The 24715-nt window shown below is 41.2% G+C and overlaps 1 protein-coding gene across 1 annotated transcript in view; it reads right to left on the bottom strand.

Annotated features, from left to right (window-relative positions):
* LOC124550645 (serine protease ami-like) overlaps window positions 1–20946 on the bottom strand; it is a 94646-nt gene extending 73700 nt beyond the window's left edge. Inside the window, exon 1 of the mRNA XM_047125369.1 lies at window positions 20631–20946. Within this exon, the coding sequence (XP_046981325.1) occupies window positions 20631–20946 (316 nt within the window). The remainder of the gene's footprint in view (window positions 1–20630) is intronic.
* Between the last annotated feature and the right edge of the window lie 3769 nt (window positions 20947–24715).

Here is a 24715-nt window from a genome sequence, read left to right as displayed (position 1 = left end):
AATGCAGTTCTACGGACGTATCAACAGGATGAATGAAAACAGAATTTCAAAGCGAATTCTTAAATTCATCAACTCAGGCAGGGGAGAAACAAAATGGATAAAAGAAGTAGAAGAGGACCTCAGACAAGCACACGTAACAGTAAACGATGCAGAAAATAGAACTGAATTCAGGAACATCATCAAAAAACATAAATTTGACACCACAACGCAGAAGAAACCAGGATGCAAATGGACAGCAGAGCGAAAGAAACAACACAGTGAACACATGAAGAAAATTTGGGCTCAGAAAAAACATAAACAATCATCATAAAGGAATTCAAGTTCAAACGCTCTCTTAAATGGGAATAATCGAAAATAATAATAATAATAATAATAATAATAATTACGTTATATTACTTTATACATTCGAGTTCAGATACATGTCGAGTATACAGAATGGTCCATTGATCGTGACCGGGCCAAATATCTCACGAAATAAGCGTCAAACGAAAAAACTACAAAGACGGAAACTTGGCTAGCTTGAAAGGGGAAACCAGATGACGCTATGGTTGGCCCGCTAGATAGCGCTGCCATAGGTCAAACGGACATCAATTGCGTTTTTTTTTTAAAATAGGACCCCCATTTTTAATTATTTATTCGTGTAGTACGTAAAGAAATATGTATGTTTTAGTTGGACCATTTTTTTCCCTTTGTGATAGATGGCGCTGTAATAGTCACAAACATATGGCTCACAATATTAGACGAACAGTTAGTAACAGGTACTTTAGTTAAATTAAAACAAAGAACGTAAGTACCTTTGAACATTTTGTTTCGGTTGTTCCAATGTGATACATGTACCTTTGTGAACTTATCATTTCTGAGAACGCATGTTGTTACAGCGTAATTACCTGTAAATACCACATTAATGCAATAAATGCTCAAAATGATGTCCGTCAACCTCAATGCACTTGGCAATACGTGTAACGACATTGTTCATCTTCCGAAATGTTCGCACATGCATTGACAATGCCCTAATGCATGTTGTCAGGCGTTGTCGGTGGATCACGATAGCAAATATCCTTCTGCTTTCCCCACAGAAAGAAATCCGGGGACGCCAGAACGGGTGAACGTGCGGGCCATGGTATGGTGCTTCGACGACCAATCCACCTGTCATGAAATATGCTATTCAATACTGCTTCAACCGCACTCGAGCTATGTGCCGGACATCCATCATGTTGGAAGTACATCGCCATTCTGTCATACAGTGAAATATGTTGTAGTAACATCGGTAGAACATTAGGTAGGAAATCAGCATACATTGCACCATTAAGATTGCCATCGATAAAATGGGGGCCAATTATCCTTCCTCCCATAATGCCGCACCATATATTAAACCGCCAAGGTCGCTGATGTTCCACTTGTCGCAGCCATCGTGGATTTTCCGTTGCCCAATAGTGAATATTATGCCGGTTTATGTTACCGCTGTTGGTGAATGACGCTTCGTCGCTAAATAGAACGTGTGTAAAAAATCTGTCATCGTCCCGTACTTTCTCTTGTTCGAAGTGGCAGCACTGTACACGATGTTGAACGTCATCGCCATGCAATTCCTGGTGCACAGAAATATGGTAATGGCGAAATCGATGTTGATGTAGAATTCTCAACACCGACGTTTTTGAGATTCCCGATTCTCGCGCAATTTGTCTGCTACTGATATGAGGATTAGCCGCGACAGCAGGTAAAATACCTACTTGGGCATCATCATTTGTTGCAGGTCGTGGTTGACGTTTAACACACGTGGCTGAACACTTCTTGTTTCCTTAAATAACTTAAGTATCCGGCGAATTGTCCGGACACTTGGATGATGTCGTCCAGGATACTGAGCAGCATACATAGCACACGCCCGTTGGGCATTTTGATCACAATAGCCATACGTCAACACGATATCGACCTTTTCCGCAATTGTTAAACGGTCCATTTTAGCACGGGTAATGTATCACGAGGCAAATACCATCCGCACTGGCGGAATGTCACGTGATACTACGTACTTACACGTTTGTGATTTTACAGCGCCATCTATCACAAGCGAAAAAGTGGTCCAACTAAAACATTCATATTCCTTTACGTACTACACGAATATGTAATAAAAATTGGGTGTTCCTATTTAAAAAAACTCAGTTGATATCCGTTTGACCTATGGCAGCACCATCTAGCGGGCCAACCGTAGCGCCATCTGGTTTCCCCTTCAAGCTAGACGAGTTTCGTCCTTTGTTGTTTTTTCGTTTGATGCTTATATCGTGAGATATTTGGCCCAGTCGCTATCAATGGACCACCCTGTATACATGTAATAAAACAAATATAAAAACTAATTTTCGTTATGGTGTTGAACTGTGACATGTATTACAGTCGTAAACATCCTATGTTAATCATTATAATAAATAAACAAAGTCAAGGGAGGCATTCTACTACATTATATACATTCAAATACAAGAAAGCTGAACATAAAAAATACAAAACATTATTTATAAATAATACTATGCACATTTTGTACAGCTTCCCATATACATAAGAAAGTCCAGTGGCCATATCAATTAGCTTATAATACTTGATGTATGATAATATTTTACTGGGATCCAGTTAACCATCCTTTGAGGTGCAAAGTTATTCAAACAAAGTGTGATGTGTGAAGGTTAAAAGTATTAAGTTATCAGAGGAGGGCTTATGAAGCAAAAAGTCAGTTCATGTCGAACTATTAGACAAATAATTGAGAAACATTGATACTGAGTATTCAAGTTATTAAAATTACTTTTTCCCCGTTGATACACTTTTTAAAAATTAACAGAATGTGCAAATGTCACAGTCAAATTTTATTTCTGCTTGCGGAGTAAATATCTGATTGTTTATTGTCGAAATGTGTGAAAGCTATATAGCAATGCAAGTCACTGATCGTTTTCAAATTATTAAAGTGCATTCATGTATCTATGGCAGTAATTTCTGTGTGGCTGTCATTTCCGATGAGAAATTGGAAGCATTAGCAAACGCATCTGACAGCGAAGAGAATATTTTTGAAGAAGAAAATCACATCAGTCAATACAACATTCACCCTTCATCTGATTTAGAAAACATTTCAAATATTGATACCTTAAATGACAATGTGCAAGCTCTTCATCTGGTTTAGCCTAAACACACAAAAAAAATCACATGGAGCTTAGAATCTTTCCCACAAACTGTAAGAGCATTAGAAAAATGACTCCTAGTACAAAAAGATACGCTATATGGACATTGTGTGAACACTTTTTGAAGACACATATCCATACAGGAAAATTACCTGGACAAGCACCCTAAACAATCGAAGTATGAGTGTTATCACAGATCTGACACATGAGCTAAAAGGACAAAATGTCTCTTGGGGCAATTCCTTCACACCATGAGTATTAGGCCAAGGGCTTTTCGAAAGACAGCTTACAAGGTGAGAACAAATAAATCTGATCTCCCTGATAATATGTCAAGCAAGGACGAGTTTCACATTTCAAAGTTCTTTTTACTAGGGATTACACAGTCGTAGCTTACGTTCCAAGGAAGAACCACAGGTTGTCCTGATGACACAATGGACAACAGTGGGCAAATAAGCAACAGAGAAGACAATAAACCAAAAATGGTATTGGTTTACAATGCAAGTAAGCGAGTAGGTGACACATTGGATCAGCTCAATTCTTACCTATACATACAAGAGAAAGACCAACTGCTGGCCAATGATCATCTTCTACAATATTATTCATACTTGTGCCTTCAGTGATTTTGTTCTGGGGAAAAATAAATACATGGTGTGTTCTTTACAAAAGAAGAATATTTGCCGATGAATTGGCAAGACTCCTAGTTATGCCTTACACTGCCACGAAATGAACAGTCAGCCGCCACTGTTAGAAGACTACAAAGAGGGAGTCCATCACACCAAGCTCCAGTGGTGGCGACCAAACTGCAAAGGTGCTGGATGCAAATTCTGCCCATCAAGTGGTGACAACCAGACACCAATGACGTGTTCAAATCGTAAAAACATGTTTGTAAAGCTCACATTAGATATCATTGCCCAAACTGTGGAATTCTGAGTAAACATCTAATTTTTCCCATGGTCGTCAGTTTATACAGTAAGTAAAACTCTATTGTGCAACACCTTCCCCATGAACCATAGACCTTGCCGTTGGTGGGGAGGCTTGCGTGCTTCAGCGATATAGATAGCCGTACCGTAGGTGCAACCACAATGGAGGGGTATCTGTTGAGAGGCCAGACAAACGTGTGGTTCCTGAAGAGGGGCAGCAGCCTTTTCAGTAGTTGCAGGGGCAACAGTCTGGATGATTGAGTGACCTGGCCTTGCAACATTAACCAAAATGGCCTTGCTGTGCTGGTACTGCGAACGGCTGAAAGCAAGGGGAAACTATGGCCCTAATTTTTCCCGAGGGCATGCAGCTTTACTGTATGGATAAATGAGGATGGCTTCCCCTTGGGTAAAATATTCCAGAGGTAAAATAGTCCCCCATTCGGATCTCCGGGTGGGGACTACTCAAGAGGACGTCGTCATCAGGAAAATGAAGAAGCTTGCACAGGATAGGGTAGCATGGAGAGCTGCATCAAACCAGTCCCAGGACTGAAGACCACAACAACAACATTGTGCAACATCTCATTGAGGGCCAGAACTTACATCATTGTTGAGATTGTTGGCATGTAATATAGTATAATTTGTTTGTTTTGTAACAAATGAACCTAAATATAAAATTATAAAGTTTTTAACCTTTTATAATCATCATATCCTTAACATACCATACCAGGTCTAGCAGTTTTAAAGCTAAAGCTAAAGCAGGTTAAAGCCTACCAACTTCGGAACAGAAAAAAAACCAAGACTTACAGAATGCAACTGGGAACAGAACACAAGGTCTCCATTCCACAGCCATATGTCTTGGTCGCTACACCAGTTGAAGAGCATTTAGTTTATGGGTACATTAGCAAAAGTCAAACAATTTTCTTACCTCGATCTGTAGAAAATGTGCCTTTGCGGACCTTGTACATGATGATGAAAAATGCTCATTTTTCAATTATCTATCGATCCCGTCAATTCCGAGTCGACTGAGCGTCATGACCGTTAGGGGTAGTTTTCTCAAACACACCCAAAACATCATAGTCTTTCGTATTAGGTTGGATACAAGCGACCTTCGAAATATAATTTGCCCAAGACTGAGGCCTTCTCCTTGTTAGTACAGGTATTGAATGCTGCATCCTGTCCGCAAATCAGGATTTAGTGAGGGACACATGAACTGCTCGATAGTGCCCAAGATAGCTTTTCGGTATACCAACTGATCCACATTACACAGAACAAAGTATTGCTTTCATAATTTATGATTAGATGCTAAAGCATACATTATGTACATTGTACACGATGTAGTATAACTACTTAGCTTACCAGCCTGCAAGACAAAAGTAATTATACAGAATCTGTAATTAGCAGTAAAGAATTATTTCGGAATCAACAGTTTGATAACGGTTATGGGGAAACTAATTATGTAATTATTGGAAACAATAAGTTACGATGTCATAATAACGTTACCATCCAGTTCCAATAAATTACCAAATTTAGCACTAAAATTCTATTATTGCATGTAAAGTCAAATTAAAAATTCTAAATGTTTCATGAGATGAAATGAAATTGAACTAACATAAGACCTTTTGGAAACGTGTTACTAAAGATGAAAGACTCAAAATGTAATTTTGTACTGAACCTTCTAGAAATTTCCGATATAAACAGATTCTGACAAAACAAACCTTTTGTATAAAATGTGAAGCTTGTGATCTTATTCCACACTCTGTAAAGTTCTCCAATTTATATTAGTAAAAAAAGTTATTTAGTAATTAATAAGAAATCTGTAATTTGTGTCAAGTATTGTTCACCACATTTCATCACTTTATTTTCGTCTCATAACCTAATACTTGAAACTATTTTCATTATAAATGAACACTTGTTTACTTCAAAATATATATAACTGTCAAACAGATTTTGTTTGTTATGGAAACGTGTGACAGCAGAACTATCAAACTGAACACATGCTTTTTATTTTCTTCCATACCCAAACTGCCATTACCATCCACAATTACGAACACAACACAAAAAATCAACCAAATCGGTCCAGCCGTTCTCAAGTGATGATCTTTCATAACCGATTTCAATTTCCGACTTTTCCAGGGGATTTCTCAAAAATTTTCTTTACGCAAAGCTTGTCCTGATAATTATGAACACAGCAAATTCAAAAATCAACCAAATCTCTCGAGCCGTTCCTAATTTATGGTATTCCACATTTTTTCGCTCGACTTTCCAAAAATATTCTTTTATACAAACCTAGTCTCGACAATAAGTAACAGAGCAAAAAAAAATTAACCAAATACATCAAGCCGTTCTCAGGTTATGACCTTTTATACATGTGGCAACTGATTTTTATTTATATACATAGATTAGAACCACCTGTTATTCGCATTGATGTAATAGGTTTTGTGGGAGATAACTTCCATGAATAAATTTGACAGGGAGTACTGCCCAACTAAGTTTCTTTAATTCTTATTCTTCTCAGTTGATTAAAGTTATCAGTGATAGTACGGATTATGCGAGATGATACAATGACAAAAGGAATATGGATTAATGTGGTGTTGTTGCATGATAAGAATAAATGAAGACATAATTACAGAACCAAAAATTACATACATCTGCACTCTGCAAACCAATGTGAAATGCATGGTAGAGGGTACATCCCACTGTACCCATTATTAGGACTTGTTTCCTTCCAATTCATGTATGGAGTGGGGAAAGAATGACTGTTTAAATGTTTCTGTTCGCACTGCAAATAATCCAAACTTGCCCGCAGTAACTTATGGGACTGATATGTAGGGGATTGTAGTATATTGCTAGTCATTTAAATCCAGTAATTGAAGCTTTGTTAGTAGACTTTCTCGAAATAGTTTCACTGTGTCTTCAAGAGTGGCAGATCAGTTCTTTCAACATCTCTTTGTCACTCTCTCATGGGTCAAACAGACCTGTGACAAATCGTGCTGCCCTCTCTGTAAACATTCACTATCCCCTGCTAGTCCTATCTGGTACAGGTCCCACACACTTGAGTAATATTCTAGGATGGATCATATGTGTGATTTGCAAGCAGTCTCCATTATAGGATGATTGCATTTCTCTATTACTCTACCAACAAAACCGAAATGTGCTCTCTGTTTCACCTTTGACTAATGCCATATGATCGTTTCATTTCCTGTCCTCACAAAGTGTTATGCCCAGAGTTTCCTATGTATTTACAGATTCGAGCGGTGACCCACTGTCATTACAGTCATAATATACGACGTTTTTTTACTGCTCTGAAGTGCACAAATTTAAATTTCTAAACATTTAAAGCAAGCAGCCAATTTTTGCACCACTTCAAAATCTTGTCAAGATCTAATTGAACATTTGTATAGCTTTTTCTGTCAGTATTCCGTCGTAGATAACTTCGCCATTTACGAAAATCTGGGGCTCCTATTAATATTGTCTGCAATGTCATTAATATACAGTATGAAATGGAAAGGTCACAACACACTTCCCTAGGGCACACACAAAGTTAGTTCTACATCTGCCAATGGCTCTCCACTGTGTAATCCTTACCTAGAAATCCCTAATCCAGTAATAAATATCGCTTCACCCCCTCCCCCACAAGATCATACTTTTATAATAAACGTAAATGTGGTATTGAGCAAAATGCTTTTCGGAAGCGAAATGATCATGTATCCACCTGAATGCCTTGATCCACGGCGTTCAGAAGATCATGTGGGAAGAGTTCGAGTTGGTTTTCACATGCTCTGTGTTTTCAGAATCCACGCTGGTCAGCATGGAGGAGGTCATTCTTTTCAAGAATCTCATCACGTTTGAGCTCAGAATACGTCTAAGAATCTACATCAAACTGATATCAAGGATATTCAACGGTATTTTCGTAGATCACATCTACTACCCTTCTTGTAGACAGGTGCGATCTGTGCTTTCTTCCAACTGCTGGACTGGGTTTTATGTGCTAGATATCTACGATATATTATAGTTAACAGTTGGACTAACTTAGCCTCAAATTCAGCTAGAATCTGACTGGAATTTCATCAGGCATTGGGGCTTTGTTCAATTTTGGCGATTTCTGGTGTTTGTCAATGCTGTTTCACTGACACTAGTTCTAATTGATTCATCTTTGTAGACATGTGAGGATTAAGTTGGAGCATTTCTCCTGGGTTTTGCTCTATAAAGCAACATTTGCAAATGGGTTTGAGAATTTCTGTTTTTGCTTTGCTACCCTCAATTTCAGTCACCATTGCTTCCATGAGTCGCTGGACACTATTTTGGTGCCACTAATAGTCTCTACATACGACGAGAATTTCTTTGAGTTTTGTGAGAGGTCCTTGGACAATATTCCTCTGCATGCATTCCTCTCTTGACAGCCAAAGGTGTTTCATACAGAATCCCCCCCACCTCTAGCCCTAACCTTTGTTTTCCACCTATCGCACAGTAGTCTCTGTTACTTAACAAGTTTCTTTACAGTGACTGTATACCACAGAGGGTTTCTCCCACCATGAACCATTCCACTAGACATACATCTGTCAAGTTGATGATCAATATTCCTTTAAACCAGTGCCAAAGTTCTTCTACATGCTCCTATCCACAGCTAAAAGTTTTGAATTTCGTACTGAGATATGACATTACCACTTCATCTAGTGTACTTATAATATAAATCCTCATATTCGTTTAATTTACAGTTTGTACTTTGGTTATCACTGTTGCTTCAGCTGCCTCGTGGTCACTGATAGGAGTGGGAGAACAGCGGTGTCAGCACAATTATTTATTGCAGGTTGCCTACATTCAGTGGCAAACATATTGTTCTCTTTTGATTGACAGGTCCTTAACCTATTGTTCTGCTAAGAGGGTTAAGAGCCCCTGGGGATAATCGATCCCTTTGATTGGCAGGTTATGACCCCCTGGGGATAAACCTTGCTTTTGATTGACAGGTCCTTAACCTAATGTTTCCCCACACCTCCCTCTCCTTCTTGTCCTCTTCCACTTTCTCCTTCCCCATCCTTGATACAAGCACACTTTTGATATCAGTTTGATTAAGTAATTAATTAAATCTATCAATTGATTAAATCCACCCTCTGGGAACCCCCTAGACCTCCCACTCCCGGAAATTACCGGAAAAAAGACTCAGTTGATCAGCCATTTGGAGAGAAATAGATTGCATTGTAGGAAATATTGTTTAAACAATTTAGACAATATGTGGAATATTGTTTATTTAAACATTATTTGGATACAAGAGCATGTATGAAATATAGTTTATGTGGTGTCACCGCCAGACACCACACTTGCTAGGTGGTAGCCTTTAAATAGGCCGCAGTCCGTTAGTATACGTCGGACCCGCGTGTCGCCACTATCAGTGATTGCAGACCGAGCGCCGCCACACGGCAGGTCTAGAGAGACTTCCTAGCACTCGCCCCAGTTGTACATCCGACTTTGCTAGCGATGGTTCACTGACAAATTACGCTCTCATTTGCCGAGACGATAGTTAGCATAGCCTTCAGCTACGTCATTTGCTACGACCTAGCAAGGCGCCATTACCAGTTACTATTGATGCTGTAAAACATGTACCGTCAAGAGCGATGTTCACCAATTATGGATTAAAGTTAAGTATTCCAGCAGCTACGTCCTTTTTTGCTAGTCTCATTTCCTTGACCTGTTCCAGACCTCACGGCAGCCTGCGTGAGCTAAAACGCGTGCCTTTCGGCTTCCTCTCATAGTGGGTTGGCTCTCTTGCCAATCCACAACAGTTTATTTGTTTATGTAAAGAATTTGGTGGTTGGCGGGAAATCGATTGCGGTGTATGGAATATTGTTTAAACAATTTGGACAATGTGTAGGATATTGTTCATTTAAACAATTTATGGGTTAGAAGTTGATAAATGGAATATTGAAACAATTGCGATGCTTTTTCATTCCAATTGCACAAGGAATACCGTCATGAAACACCCATCACACATAATTACACTGTTAAAAATCTTTCTATTGCGAAGCATGTACCGTCCACTGTCCTGCACTCAGTGCCAGCTCACACCACACTATGTGCATGTCGCTTGGGATCTCGCAAAGTGATGTGTCTGTCAGTGGCTGCGCCATGCACCAGTGTGCAAGAGGTGTCTGCACAGGCCTTGGGACTGACAGACCAGAGTCAGCTGAGAAATTCCTGTCGAAACACATGCTCTCTCTCTCTCTCTCTCTCTCTCTCTCTCTCTCTCTCTCTCTCTCTCCTCTCTCCCCCCTCTCTCTTTGGTGCTGTAGCGTACCACTGCTGGATCTGCATGTAATGTCAGTCGTGGTCGAACCAAACTGCAAACAAAGCTGTCTTTGCCAGGTAAACCCCTGCACAATACTGATGCACATGCAACTCCTTACAAGGCAAATGGCTGACTAAGAGTTGATTTCACCATAGGCTGTATGCTGCCATCTATGCTGGAGAGGAAGGATCACAGGAAATTCAATTATATAGCATACAATATATCATTTATTTATAAAATTCAGTTCCCAGGGCCTGGATCTCACTTTTATTTGGTGGGAAAAACACACATCTAGCAACTACATGTCCTAATTATCTAATTACACTGCTGCAGATTGGAGGCATCATATTACTGGAAAATTTTCCTGTGTGCGCTCACCTTGACATGCAGGGATCGACTGAGCCAGGGTGCAGTCCCACTACTAGCGCACGTCTCATCCCCCTACCCCACGCCCCCTCCCACCCCGCCCAATCCAGAAAAAATGGTAGTCAAAAGACTCGCTCTATGCTGGAGAGAAAGGATCTCATGACGCGAAATTCAAATCAGTCAACAATACACTCCTGGAAATTGAAATAAGAACACCGTGAATTCATTGTCCCAGGAAGGGGAAACTTTATTGACACATTCCTGGGGTCAGATACATCACATGATCACACTGACAGAACCACAGGCACATAGACACAGGCAACAGAGCATGCACAATGTCGGCACTAGTACAGTGTATATCCACCTTTCGCAGCAATGCAGGCTGCTATTCTCCCATGGAGACGATCGTAGAGATGCTGGATGTAGTCCTGTGGAACGGCTTGCCATGCCATTTCCACCTGGCGCCTCAGTTGGACCAGCGTTCGTGCTGGACGTGCAGGCCGCGTGAGACGACGCTTCATTCAGTCCCAAACATGCTCAATGGGGGACAGATCCGGAGATCTTGCTGGCCAGGGTAGTTGACTTACACCTTCTAGAGCACGTTGGGTGGCACGGGATACATGCGGACGTGCATTGTCCTGTTGGAACAGCAAGTTCCCTTGCCGGTCTAGGAATGGTAGAACGATGGGTTCGATGACGGTTTGGATGCACCGTGCACTATTCAGTGTCCCCTCGACGATCACCAGTGGTATACGGCCAGTGTAGGAGATCGCTCCCCACACCATGATGCCGGGTGTTGGCCCTGTGTGTCTCGGTCGTATGCAGTCCTGATTGTGGCGCTCACCTGCACGGCGCCAAACACGCATACGACCATCATTGGCACCAAGGCAGAAGCGACTCTCATCGCTGAAGACGACACGTCTCCATTCGTCCCTCCATTCACGCCTGTCGCGACACCACTGGAGGCGGGCTGCACGATGTTGGGGCGTGAGCGGAAGACGGCCTAAGGGTGTGCGGGACCGTAGCGCAGCTTCATGGAGACGGTTGCGAATGGTCCTCGCCGATACCCCAGGAGCAACAGTGTCCCTAATTTGCTGGGAAGTGGCAGTGCGGTCCCCTACGGCACTGCGTAGGATCCTACGGTCTTGGCGTGCATCCGTGCGTCGCTGCGGTCCGGTCCCAGGTCGACGGGCACGTGCACCTTCCGCCGACCACTGGCGACAACATCGATGTACTGTGGAGACCTCACGCCCCACGTGTTGAGCAATTCGGCGGTACGTCCACCCGGCCTCCCGCATGCCCACTATACGCCCTCGCTCAAAGTCCGTCAACTGCACATACGGTTCACGTCCACGCTGTCGCGGCATGCTACCAGTGTTAAAAACTGCGATGGAGCTCCGTATGCCACGGCAAACTGGCTGCCACTGACGGCGGCGGTGCACAAATGCTGCGCAGCTAGCGCCATTCGACGGCCAACACCGCGGTTCCTGGTGTGTCCGCTGTGCCGTGCGTGTGCTCATTGCTTGTACAGCCCTCTCGCAGTGTCCGGAGGAAGTATGGTGGGTCTGACACACCGGTGTCAATGTGTTCTTTTTTCCATTTCCAGGAGTGTATATTGATACATATTCCTTATTTAATTAGTATGCAGGAGACAGGGTTCCCCCACTTGAGTAAACATTATGACTGCCCCCCCCCCCACACTCTTGGTTCCCATGACATAATACATGTAATCACCAGGGAATGTAATGAAGTGCTGTATAGTAGCCACCGTTTGAGGTCTCACGTGTGTCTGTCGTCAGGGCGCCACCACAAAGGTTAAAACAGCCCAAGGTCTAATTACAGATCGTGTTAATAAATACCACCGGCCTCAGACTGGATATTGGCCTCCTTTGATCTCACTGCCCCCAAACAAAGCATCAAGTGGCGGCATCCTGTTGATCAGCAAATCCCAGACTCGCTTCCTGTCTCTGTCGCTCTCAAGAGGCCACTCCATGCGTGTCTGCGTGAACCAACATCTCCAAACACGGAGTTGGAGATTTTCACCTCTCCTCAGAATACTATGTTCTTATTGGCTAATGCTGGTGACAAAGGGAAAGCTGACTCAATTTCGATATTAAAAATAGAGTGAAATAATTGATTTGCAGTACCCTTCAAAATTAATTGCTTAACGATTTACAGGAGTAAAACAGATTATTTAAAACACTCACTTCCACCTTAGCGTGATCCTTCCTCATAATAAAACATATTTTCAACGTTTGAGTATCACACACAAACATTATGCAAATCATATAGGTAAGGGAAGGGGGTTACTATACATTCAACTACCTAGTTTCAACTGGTTTTCAAGTTTACAGGACTCCACACTTTCACTATCCGAAATACTTGTACATGGATCAATGATATATGAAATACCTTAGGATTTTTGGTAGAGTAGCGAATAAGGCAAGTAAATATTCTAGTACAAAATCATTATTAACTTTTACGAATATATTTACATATAGAAAACAACTCTTTCCTTATTTTTGTTAGGTCTAGTTTTAATAATGTCCAATTTAATTTTAACCTATAATTTAAATCCACATGTGAATCATCTATTTTTTTCTCCAACCAGTAAGTTGACAAATACAGAGAAGGTATGTTCTCGAATTCCAGTATGTATCTAATTTTTATCCTGTAATCTCTTTTATGGCTTTAATAATTAGTTCTGTTTCTTCCAGCAGTTCTTCTAGACGAGAGCATTCGGTATTTTAATTTTTCCTGTTATTTCCTACATAATGCTGTTGTTATAACACTTTTCAGTTTCCTGGGTGTAGGCTGCAGTTCTTCTGCTGCACATTCTTGTGGAATTTCGGTGTAGAACTTTACGTTTACAACTTTTGCAAACAAACTGCCATTAAAGTTTGTTACTCCGTCGGTTTTAAACTCTGCAAACGGTTGTTCTGTTGCTAAGTATATGACATCAAGCCCACCACATTTCGATATAATGTAACTATCCTTTTCAAGCAGATCCGAGGAGGAATGAAGTTTGATAACTAGATTTTTCATGTGCCCTTTAACGTAGTAAACGTGGTCCAATCCGTCGTTTTCGGCAAGTGCTCCAACATATGGCCACTTACCACTGGTCTTTACAGTATTCCCCAGTTGTAGCTAGACTTCTCCATGAGTGTGTTTAAAGCCATATGTAAACCTGGACTGCACATCCACAGTAGCTTCTTCCTTTTCCATCTGCATCTTATATTCTTCCTTTACAGTAGTTGTCTCTACTTTGATGTCCTCCATTTCCAGACTCCTTTTCTGTTCACATAACACATTAACTGCACTTAAAGGTGTACTTTCTTTAATAGGGAATGGTTTCAGTCTGTTTGACAAATTGGTTCTTTTTCTTAGGTTTTACGATATGACGTTATCTGTGTCAGCCAACCCTAATTTTACAATATCTATATCGCACGGTATTGTGGAGAACAGCGTTCTTGACAGAGAAAAATAAGTTCCTCCTGCTTTAACGTAACACTTGTGTATAATAGTTATATCATCTTTATTGGGGTCAGAGTTAAGGATCTCCACTTAGTTTATAGGTAGATAGTTAAAACTCTATGCAGACAGAACATAGCTGATGAGCTTTTCTCGGTGTGCAGTATCTGGAAGACTTACCTGTACATCTATGAATTTTCGGGTGATCTGATTACCCCAGTACACAAACTGAAGAACGTTATTAAACACACCACAGCAGTCATTCTGTACGTTATCCGTTAACTGACGCCACATGGAAGGAAGTGAAAGAGAGTAAAGTTGAGCATACTGTAAATACTGTTTGTTAACACCTAGTACCCGTAAGCACTCTTGCATAAGGTCGAATACACGATCCATTCTGTAGTTGCATATTGTAGCCTCCAACCCGGTAATGCCATGCTGCTTAGCCAAGGAAGGCCTAAAAGTTTCTCATAGTCACATGTTTGGACACTTTATAAAATGTGGTTATTAATATCTTTGTTCACTCGCAGACTTGTGATTTGACATATAAATTTGTTATATATCTTTACTCTACAGTTGGAACTTAATCGCGTTAGATAGTCTATTCCAACTGTCATATCGTTTTCCAGAACCACATTGGTATTTGCCTGGCGATCTCTTTCTATGCAGAAGTCTAGGATTGATATTAAATAGTCGTACATTTACATTTTGTTAAAAATTCCGGCAAAGTCTTGTGTTATGTCCAAATCCAAAAGATAACAGTTGTCTACCTGTACCTGCTCCAATATTCCAGGCACCTCTTTCATTAGAACATCTATTTGAACATCAGATAATTCCACTTAATTTTGTATAACCACAGGATTTTTATATTTCCTCGAAATAGTTTCAAGTGTTTCCTTGCCGATTTTTTCACGTACCCCTCTTGCCGTCACACTGTCCTTCCCGTGTAAAAGAAAAGGCAGCTTCGCCTTGACGCCATGTCTCGCAGTGACGAAATTGGAGAATCTACTACATAGATAATAGTTAAATGGACCACACATTACCTTCTTTGACATTACAGAACGTCCTCTTCCTAATTGTTCTTGACAGTCCACTTGATCACAGATTTTAACTATCAATATGTTATCGCAAAACGGCTCTGTAGTAGGTATAAGCACATTTACATTCTCCTTGCTAAGTAGTATACCATTTTCTGTATAATTTATGTTGCCGATGGCAGTAACCAGATTATCCAGGTTCTGCTGTAGTAATCACAAACAGAAGCGTTCGTCTGTTGGTCTTATCTTGCTCCTGCTGGGGGATGTTTAGCACTTTGGAGTTGACACTTTCAACTATCACGGAGGACTGATCAGTTGCGGCTCTCAGGCATCCTTTTGTACCCTAAAGATCCAAGATGGCGGCACTCCCGGTCACGTGGTTCTGGTCATACACACTAGTTAACTTCTAGCACAGTTGCGCTATTGTGTCTGCAATGTGTGCGTGGAAGGGAGAGAGACTGTCGGTCGTGAGTACCATCCTTATGATGGTTTTTTTAAAGTCACACACAGTTTTTGTTTACTTTCCAGTACTGAATGTCCTCTCAAACTGCAAATACAGCCTTGGACAACTTGGGACCGTTGCATAAGAAGTGAAGGTTTTGTAATGTCTGTAACATTGCCTGTTCCTTTGTTTGGCGGCAAACTACAGCTTGCATCATCAAATCTTTGCTATATGTTGTTCATATTCAGGTCTACATGAAATAAATGGTTGTAACTCTGTCATGAGTTGCATTGAGAAGTAGATCTATCCTTTTTATTTCTTGTTGGTGACTAGTTTCAGACAGTTGTGTCCAGTTTGAAACCATCTGTGTGGTAAGTGTGACAAATACAGGCGAAAGCCTATGTACAAAAATTGCCCCTGCAGCGATGATTGAAGGGGTACTAACGGCTGACTTAACAACAGTAAATAGACCACATAGACTGGACATTTTCTGTTGTTGCTATTTACTGTTGTTAAGTCGGCCATAATGCCACTTTGATCATCGCTGCAGCTGCAGTTTTTGTACATACGCTATCGCCTGTGTTTGTCACACTTACAACACAGATGGTTCCGAAATGGACACAGGTGTCTTAAACTAGTCATCATCAAGAAATGAAAAATACACTTCTCAGTGCATCTTACGAGGGAGCTAAAACCATTTATTTCAATTATAAAACAAGTTGAGAACCTATTTTTCATGTGCAGCATGCTGCAAGTTCATCAGGTCTATTTGTTTTTCTTTCTTTTTTTTTCATGTTGATGACCTGTGTGTGTGTGTGTGTGTGTGTGTGTGTGTGTGTGTGTGTGTGTGTATTATCAGGAAGAAGTCGTCCTACATCCTTTGTTCATGGCTGCTAACTTTTCTGTCTTTCGAATTACCACTGATGATTAGCCCTAGGTTTTACCGCTCGTTTGTATCCTGAAACTGTTTCGTAATGGATGACCGTAATAGAAACCCTCATTTCAGTCACCAACGCCGAAATGTCTAATACTGAGATAAGTGGTCGCAGAAGAGAAATACAACTACACTCGCATGTTAGTGGGAAGGTATCTGGACCAGCTGAGATACCCGTAAGCTTCTACAGAGATTATGAGAATGAACTTGCTCCCCTTCCAGCAGCAGTTTATTGTAAGTCGCTGCAGCAACTAAAGGTACAAGAAAGATCATAGGGAAGATGCACAAAATTATGGAGTTACATCGTTGATGTCAATCTGTTGTAGAGTTATTGAACATGTTTTAAGGTCACCTATTATGACGTTTTTGAAAAATTAAAATCTCCTGTGTTAAAATAAGACGAGACGCACTGAAATTTGGTGAAACTCAGCTCGCTCCATTCCTCCATGAGATCCACAGTGCTGTAGACATCGGCGCTCAAGTTGATGACGTGTATCTTGACTTGGGGAAGCGTGTGGTACTGTCCCACATTGTCCTTTAGTTAAAAACATACCAACTTAGCGACATCGGATCAGGTTGGCGACTGGATTCAAGACTTCCTTGGTGTCAGAACTCAACACGTCGCTCTTACTGGACCGAAAACGATAGATGTAAACGTAATTTCAACAGGGCCCCAAGGATGTGACAGAACCGTTACTGTTTACAATGTATGTTAATGATCTAGTTGAATGTGTTGGAAGGTCTTTAAGGCTGTTTGCAGATGATGCAGTTGCCTAAAAGACAGTAGCAACACTAAAAGAGAGTAACGATTTTCAGAGTGAGGTCTGATGACCGGCAGTTGACCATAAATGTAAATAAACGAAACATACTGCGCATATGTAGGAAACGAAATCCACTACTGCACAACTACACTATTGATGGCAAATTGCCAGGCACAGTAACATCCATGATATGCCTAGGAGTACCGCTGCAGAGCGACATTAAGTGGAATGACCACATAAAACAAACAACACGAAAAGTAGGTGCCAGATGGAGATTCACAAGAATAATCTCAAGGAGTTGTAATTCATCCACAAAAGAAGTGCCTTAGAAGGCGTTTGTTCAACAGATTCTTGAGTATTATTACTCCATCTAGGCCCATTACCAGGTTGGATTAATAGAAGATAGAAAAGATCCAAAGAAGAGCGGCGCATTTCGTCACTGGATCGTTTAATCAGCGCGAGAGTGTTACGGAGATGCTCAACAAATTCCAGTGGCAGACGTTACAAGAAAGGTGTTGTGCATCACGGGGAGGCTTATTATCGAAATTCTGAGAGAGTGAAGTGCAGCCATATTTACCTGTGCAAATATGCCTCTGGTTGCTGCACCTCTGTCGAATGTAGCTGAAAATTGGTTGTCTAAAATAGGCTATTTTAAATAATGTGGTCTATACCAGGTTTTCGGTCCAATTGCACTTTGTTGTGGAGCAAGATACATTTTATGACCATATTGAGTCTCATTCACTATAATTTATGCTCAGATAAACAGCTAGCCACATACTACATTCGATAGATGCCCTACATCACTGTTGGAGTGCAGTAGCCTATCTCTGAAGTGACCCAAAAGTTTTCGAGTGGCAAGTTAATCATCAAGACTTTTCCTAATTAGACTGTCCTTTCAAGTACATAGTCTGGTTTTCCAAAATACGCCATTATATTTCAATAACAATGCTTTAACTAGAAATGCTAATTACCCTGAGACTTAATGTGTCCAAAAGTTAGCATATTTCCAACATCAACTGCAAAGATACTTCGTTTACTAATACGTACTTTTTATTTACTTTATCTGAAGGTCAGTAACGAGGTACTTTTTTACATATGAACAATGATAACGAAGTTAGTAATTACTGGTACTTGTGACAAGCACAGTTTTTAGGTAAATTAATTACATATACAGGTTCTCATTAATTAAATCCATATACTGGATAATAAAGGTATTCAGCGAAGCACCGAGTTAATATTTAAAATTTTTTGCTATTGCACGTAAGTAATAATCTCGAAGATATTTCCAAAAATTAAAATAAAAGCAAAATACTAACGGGAATTCTTTATAGACGAATGGAAAAACTGGTAGAAGCTGACCTCAGTGAAGATCACTTTGGATTCCGTAGAAATGTTGGAACACGTGAGGCAATACTGGCCATACGACTCGTCTCAGAAGGTAGATTAAGGAAAGGCAAACCTACGTTTCTAGCATTTGTATTCTGAGAGAAAGCTTTTGACAATGTTGACAGGAACACTCTCTTTCAAATTCTGAAGGTGGCAGGGGTAAAATACAGGGAGCGAAATGCGATTTACAATTTGTACAGAAAGCAAATGGCAGTTATAAGAGTCGAGGGACATGAAAGGGAAGCAGTGGTTGGGAAGGGAGTGAGACAGGGTTGTAGCCTCTCCCCGATGCTATTCAATCTGTATATTGAGCAAGCAGTAAAGGAAACTTAAGAAAAGTTTGGAGAAGGTATTAAAATCCATGGAGAAGAAATAAAAACTTTGAGGTTCGCTGATGACATTGTAATTCTGTCAGAGACAGCAAAGGTCTTGGGAGAGCAGTTGAACGAAATAGATAGTGTCTTCAAAGGAGGGTATAAGATGAACATCAACAAAAGCAAAACGACGATAGCGGAATGTAGTCGAATTAAGTCGGGTGATGCTCAGGGAATTAGATTAGGAAATGAGACACTTAAAGTAGTAAATGAGTTTTGCTATTTGGGAAGCAAAATAACTGATGATGGTCGAAGTAGAGAGGATATAAAATGTAGACTGTCAATGGCAAGGAAAGCGTTTCTGAAGAAGAGAAATTTGTGAACATCGAGTATTGACTTAAGTGTCAGGAAGTCGTTTCTGAAAGTATTTGTATGGAGTGTAGCAATGTATGGAAGTGAAACATGGATGATAAATAGTTTAGACAAGAAGAGAATAGAAAATTTCGAAATGTGGAGCTACAGAAGAATGCTGAACATTAGATGGGTAGATCACATAACTAATGAGGAGGTATTGAATATAATTGGGGAGAAGAGGAGTTTGTGGCACAACTTGACTAGAAGAAGGGATCGGTTTGCAGGACATGCTCCGAGGCATCAAGGGATCACCAATTTAGTACTGGAGAGGAGAATGGAGGGTAAAAATCGTAGAGGGAGACCAAGAGATGAATACGCTAAACAGATTCAGAAGGATGTAGGCTGCAGTAGGTACTGGGAGATGAAGAGGCTTGCACAGGATGGAGTAGCATGGAGAGCTGCATCAAACCAGTCTCAGGACTGAAGACCACAACAACAACATCCAGACTGAATGCATTTGGGGTAGTTTGTAGAGCCACCTCTGTGTTTGCCAAGATAATGTTATCATCAGCTTACTGAAGTTTGATGACAGTTGTTGTGGTTCTGTTGCTTTTAGCTCTGAGTCTGCTAAGGTTGAATAGCTTACCTTCTATAAGCTACTTCAAAACCCAACGGTAGGTTTTCCTGAACAAGATGAAGTAAGATTCCCACAAACATAGAGAATAGGCTATGTGTAATAACATATCCCTGCTTACTGCTGGCATAGCCTGAAACATTTCTCCAGGTCCATTGCTGGCAAGGACAGCGGCATTCATGTTATCATGTAGAAGCTGGAGTATTTTGATGTATTTTCCAGGACTTCCATTTGATGCCTGATATTTCCAGAGAGCTTCTCAATTAAGAGAGTCAAAGCCTTTAAAAAGGTCTATGTGTACCTTGTGCAGGGGTTGGTTCTGTTTTTCACATTTTTCTTGCATTTACCATACACTGAAAATCACCTCGATTGGGTCTCATGAAATGACACAATGAGAAAACTATGGAAATTAGAGCTAATAGGGACCTTTATCGATGGTCATTCTTCCCACGAGTTATTTGCGACCGAACAGGGGTGGTGGATTAGCTAGTGTCACCAAAAATACACACCACTACTCATCGTCAGGTCGTTTGTGGAGTAAAGTTGTTGATGTGTGACTCACTCGAGGTGTTGACTTACCTTGCCAGTGCATACCCCTGACACAGTGGGCTGCAGACAGCACCCACTTGGGTGCCACGATCGTGACGCTGCACGACAGTGTCGTGATCTGCTTCAGGATGAAGATGTACGCGGCGAACGGGTAGAGGCCGACGTGGGTGACGAAGCCGCCGTACACCCTGGCGTGTGGCGACCAGCCCACGTCACTCATGTCGGCCGTGCGGCGCCACGACTCCACAGCCTGCCTCCCTAGCCGGATCTCGTCGGCAGTGTTGAGGCTACAGCGCACCGCTGCGATCAGCGCGCCCCAAGCGGCGATGCGGCACACCACAACCATGACGCAGTAGTCCAAGGACGGCAGGCAATTGTCGCCTTGGATCCTCCTTTCTATCATTTGAGCGTTGAAAACAGCCAGGGAGAACTGAACGAATGGTACATTTCAATCAATTACTGACAGTATAGGAATCACACTACAGTATGAAATCTGATAATGTCATCGGCAGCATTACACCAAATTTTGTTTACATAACAAAGCGACAGCGTTGAATACTGTCAGCTGTTTATCGATCGTTATATGACGTCTCTGATGCTAATCAATAGCCTCTCTGCATCTATCGGAGACTCTGGCGTGTTTACATTTGCAATTTTGCATTCGTTGTCTCCATCTCCACCTCCTCTGTCAGAAGGAAGAAACCACACACTCAGAAATCGACAGATATTTGGAAATTAAACAGTCAGATATTTGTCAGAGGGAAGAAGTGAATTTTATTGCTACGAGTGTAGGAAATCGCCAAACATTCGGAAATAAAGAGCCGTATATCTGTCGGAAGGAAGAAGATGCACGTTATTGCTCCTCGTGGCACTCACAGCAATTTGAACTGTTCTCTTAGGTTCCTGTCTAACAACACTCTCTGAAATCGCCGCATATTCAGAAATCAAACAGCCAAATATTTATTTCATTTTTCATACTGAAATCAAACGGAAACGTTAAATAACGGTGAATATTGCAGAAATAGTGGTATTAATTCATAAGAAAGCCCCAGAATGTGTTAACTGATCTAAGATACAAAAATATTAGCACATTGTGAGATACAGACTTACATCTTTTGTCTCCATGACCAACAAGCTTAAGTCTATTTATATGAAATTTGTCTTAAGTCTTTGTTATCATGATATCTCTCGAAAGCCTGTTCCGTTGGGCGCTATTTATTAACATTTAATAAGAAGGGTGACGTGTTTGTTATACATTATCAATGCGCTGTTGCCATGAAATGGCATACTGCAAGTAATAATACGAAACAGTTCAATATTCGAATATAGATATGGCGTCTGCCGGATCGATCGCCGATATTCATCATCATAGGCATTTACTCGTTGACAAGAATGAAGTGTTTTTTGGTAGCGCTATCTGTGAATTCTTTGGTGGCTAAATAGTCCAAACCTAGAGTCACAGAATTTTGTCGTATTTGACTTGAGGACATCTTTATATCGTTTTGTTTGCCCTCCCTGATTGCGTTGGCCATTCTTCGATTGGGAGAACATGGTTTGCTTAGGGAGACGGGAGTTTGGCATGCAGATGATATAATGAGCCCAACGAAGTTGGTGTACGCCTAAGGAGAATATGAAAGGAAAATGACAGGATCGGCGAACAAACAACAGCATTTTGGTTTCTTCCAGAATGCTGTTGTTTGTTCGCCGATCCTGCCATTTTAGTCTCAATATTCTCCTTAGGCAGCGCTGGTGGTATTTTTCTAAGGACTTTAGTGATGCCTATATATGGTCCAAATTTCACATCCATAAAGAAGTGTAGGCAAGATAACGGCATTTTAGACTGTAAGCTTAGTTTTAACACTGAAACCATGGTTATCAAACACTCTTAGTACCTGCACACTTTCTTCAGAAAGATGGCCGCCCAGATATGGAAAATGCTCTACTATTCCTAGAGGTGTTCCATCAACTGTGATAACTGGAGCTGCTGCAGTGGAATTTGGGGCTTGCTTGTGTTTTGTCTGTGTTAAGCTCTAGACCAATGGATTTGTATGCCAGACATTTGATGCCAGGCATTTGGGTAGTATGTAGATCCTCGTCTGTGTTTGCCAAGATAATGTTATCATCAACTTACTGAAGTTCGATGACAGCTGTCGTGGTTCTTTTGCTTTCATCTCGGAGGCTGCTGAGGTTGAACAGCTTACCATCAGTCCCATAAGCTATTTCAACACCCAACGGTAGTTCCTTAACAAGGTGAAGTATGGTTCCAAACAAACATCGAGAACAGGCTAGGTGTAATAACACATCCCTGCTTACTGGTGGTGTAACCTGAAACGTTTCTCCGGGCCCATTGCTGGCAAGGACAGTGGCATTTATGTTGTCATGTAGAAGCTGAAGTATTTTGATGAATTTTCCAGGACATCTATTTCTCCAGGGTGCTTCTCGATTAACAGAGTCAAAGCCTTTAAAAAGGTCTATGAGTACCTTGTGCAGGGGTTGTTTCTGTTCTCTACATTTTTCTTGCATTTACCTTGCACTGAAAATCATATACAGTGTGCCTCGATTAGGTCTAATGCCGCCATGAGTTTCAGGTAGGGTTTTTGCAGCCAGAGGAATTATTCAGTTGGAGAGAATCCTAGCAAGGATCTTTCCAGCTGTTGGGATTAGTGATATTCCTCGGTAGTTTCCACAATGGGTCTTAACACCCTTATTGAATATGGTTATAACAGTGGTGTCACGCAGATCTGCAGGTATTGTCTCAGTGTTCCATATCTTGGAAATAAGGATGTGAAAGTTTTTGCTTAATTTGGTACTGCCATTTTTAAAAAGTTCAGACGAGATTTCATACAGTCCACGGGCTTTGTCATTCCTCAGCTGGTGGATAGCTTCTTCAATCTCTTGAAGGGCAGGAGCATTACTCGTATGGTACCGAATGGGTTTTTGTGGTATTTTTGTAAAAACGTCCTCGTATACCTCTGAATCTCTGTTCAGTTCTTCAAAGTGCTTCTTCCACTTACAAGGGAACCTCCCCATCGCACCCCCCTCAGATTTAGTTATAAGTTGGCACAGTGGATAGGCATTGAAAAACTGAACACAGATCAATCGAGAAAACAGGAAGAAGTTGTGTGAAACTATGAAAAAAAAAAAGCAAAATATACAAACTGAGTAGTCCATGTGCATGGCAGGCAACATAATGGATAATGTGAGTTCAAGAGTGCCGCGGTCTCGTGGTTAGCGTGACCAGCTGCGGAACGAGAGGTCCTTGGTTCAAGTCTTCCCTCGAGTAAAAAGTTTACTTTCTTTATTTTCGCATAGTTATGATCTGTCCGTTCGTTCATCGACGTCTCTGTTCACTTTAATAAGTTTAGTGTCTCTGTTTTGCGACTGCACCGCAAAACCGTGCGATTAGTAGACGAAAGGACGTGCCTCTCCAATGGGAACCGAAAACATTTGATCGCAAGGTCATAGGTCCACCGATTCTTCTACCTCGCCCGATTTAGGTTTCCTTGTGGATGTGATAATCACTCCCAAAAAAGTGATGAAAACATAAGAGTTTGTCACATAAACTGAAAATAAAAAATTAAACTTTTCACTCAAGGGAAGACTTGAACTAAGGACCACTCATTCCGCAGCTGCTCACGCTAACCACAGGACCACGGCGCTCCTGATCTCACATTATCCTTGATGTTGCCTATGTTGTACATGGATTACTCAGTTTGTATATTTTGCTTATTTTTTCATAGTTCCACACAACTTCTTCCTGTTTTCTCGATTGATCTGTGTTCAGTTTTTCAAGGCCTATCCACTGTGCCAACTTATAACTAAATCCGAGGGGGGTGCGATGGGGAGGTTCCCTTGTTAGAGAGCCGGCCGGAGTGGCCGCGCGGTTAAAGGCGCTTCAGTCTGGAACCGCACGACCGCTACGGTCGCAGGTTCGAATCCTGCCTCGGGCATGGATGTGTGTGATGTCCTTAGGTTAGTTAGGTTTAAGTAGTTCTAAGTTCTAGGGGACTTATGACCACAGCAGTTGAGTCCCATAGTGCTCAGAGCCATTTGAACCATTTGAACCTTGTTAGAGCCGATAGATGCCGAGTCATTAAAAAGTTGTGTACCGTCTT

Source organism: Schistocerca americana, chromosome 9 (genome assembly GCF_021461395.2).
Source record: "Schistocerca americana isolate TAMUIC-IGC-003095 chromosome 9, iqSchAmer2.1, whole genome shotgun sequence".
Classification (NCBI taxonomy): domain Eukaryota; kingdom Metazoa; phylum Arthropoda; class Insecta; order Orthoptera; family Acrididae; genus Schistocerca; species Schistocerca americana.
Note: the sequence above shows the minus strand (reverse complement) of the source record. Positions and strands in the feature narration are given on the sequence as shown.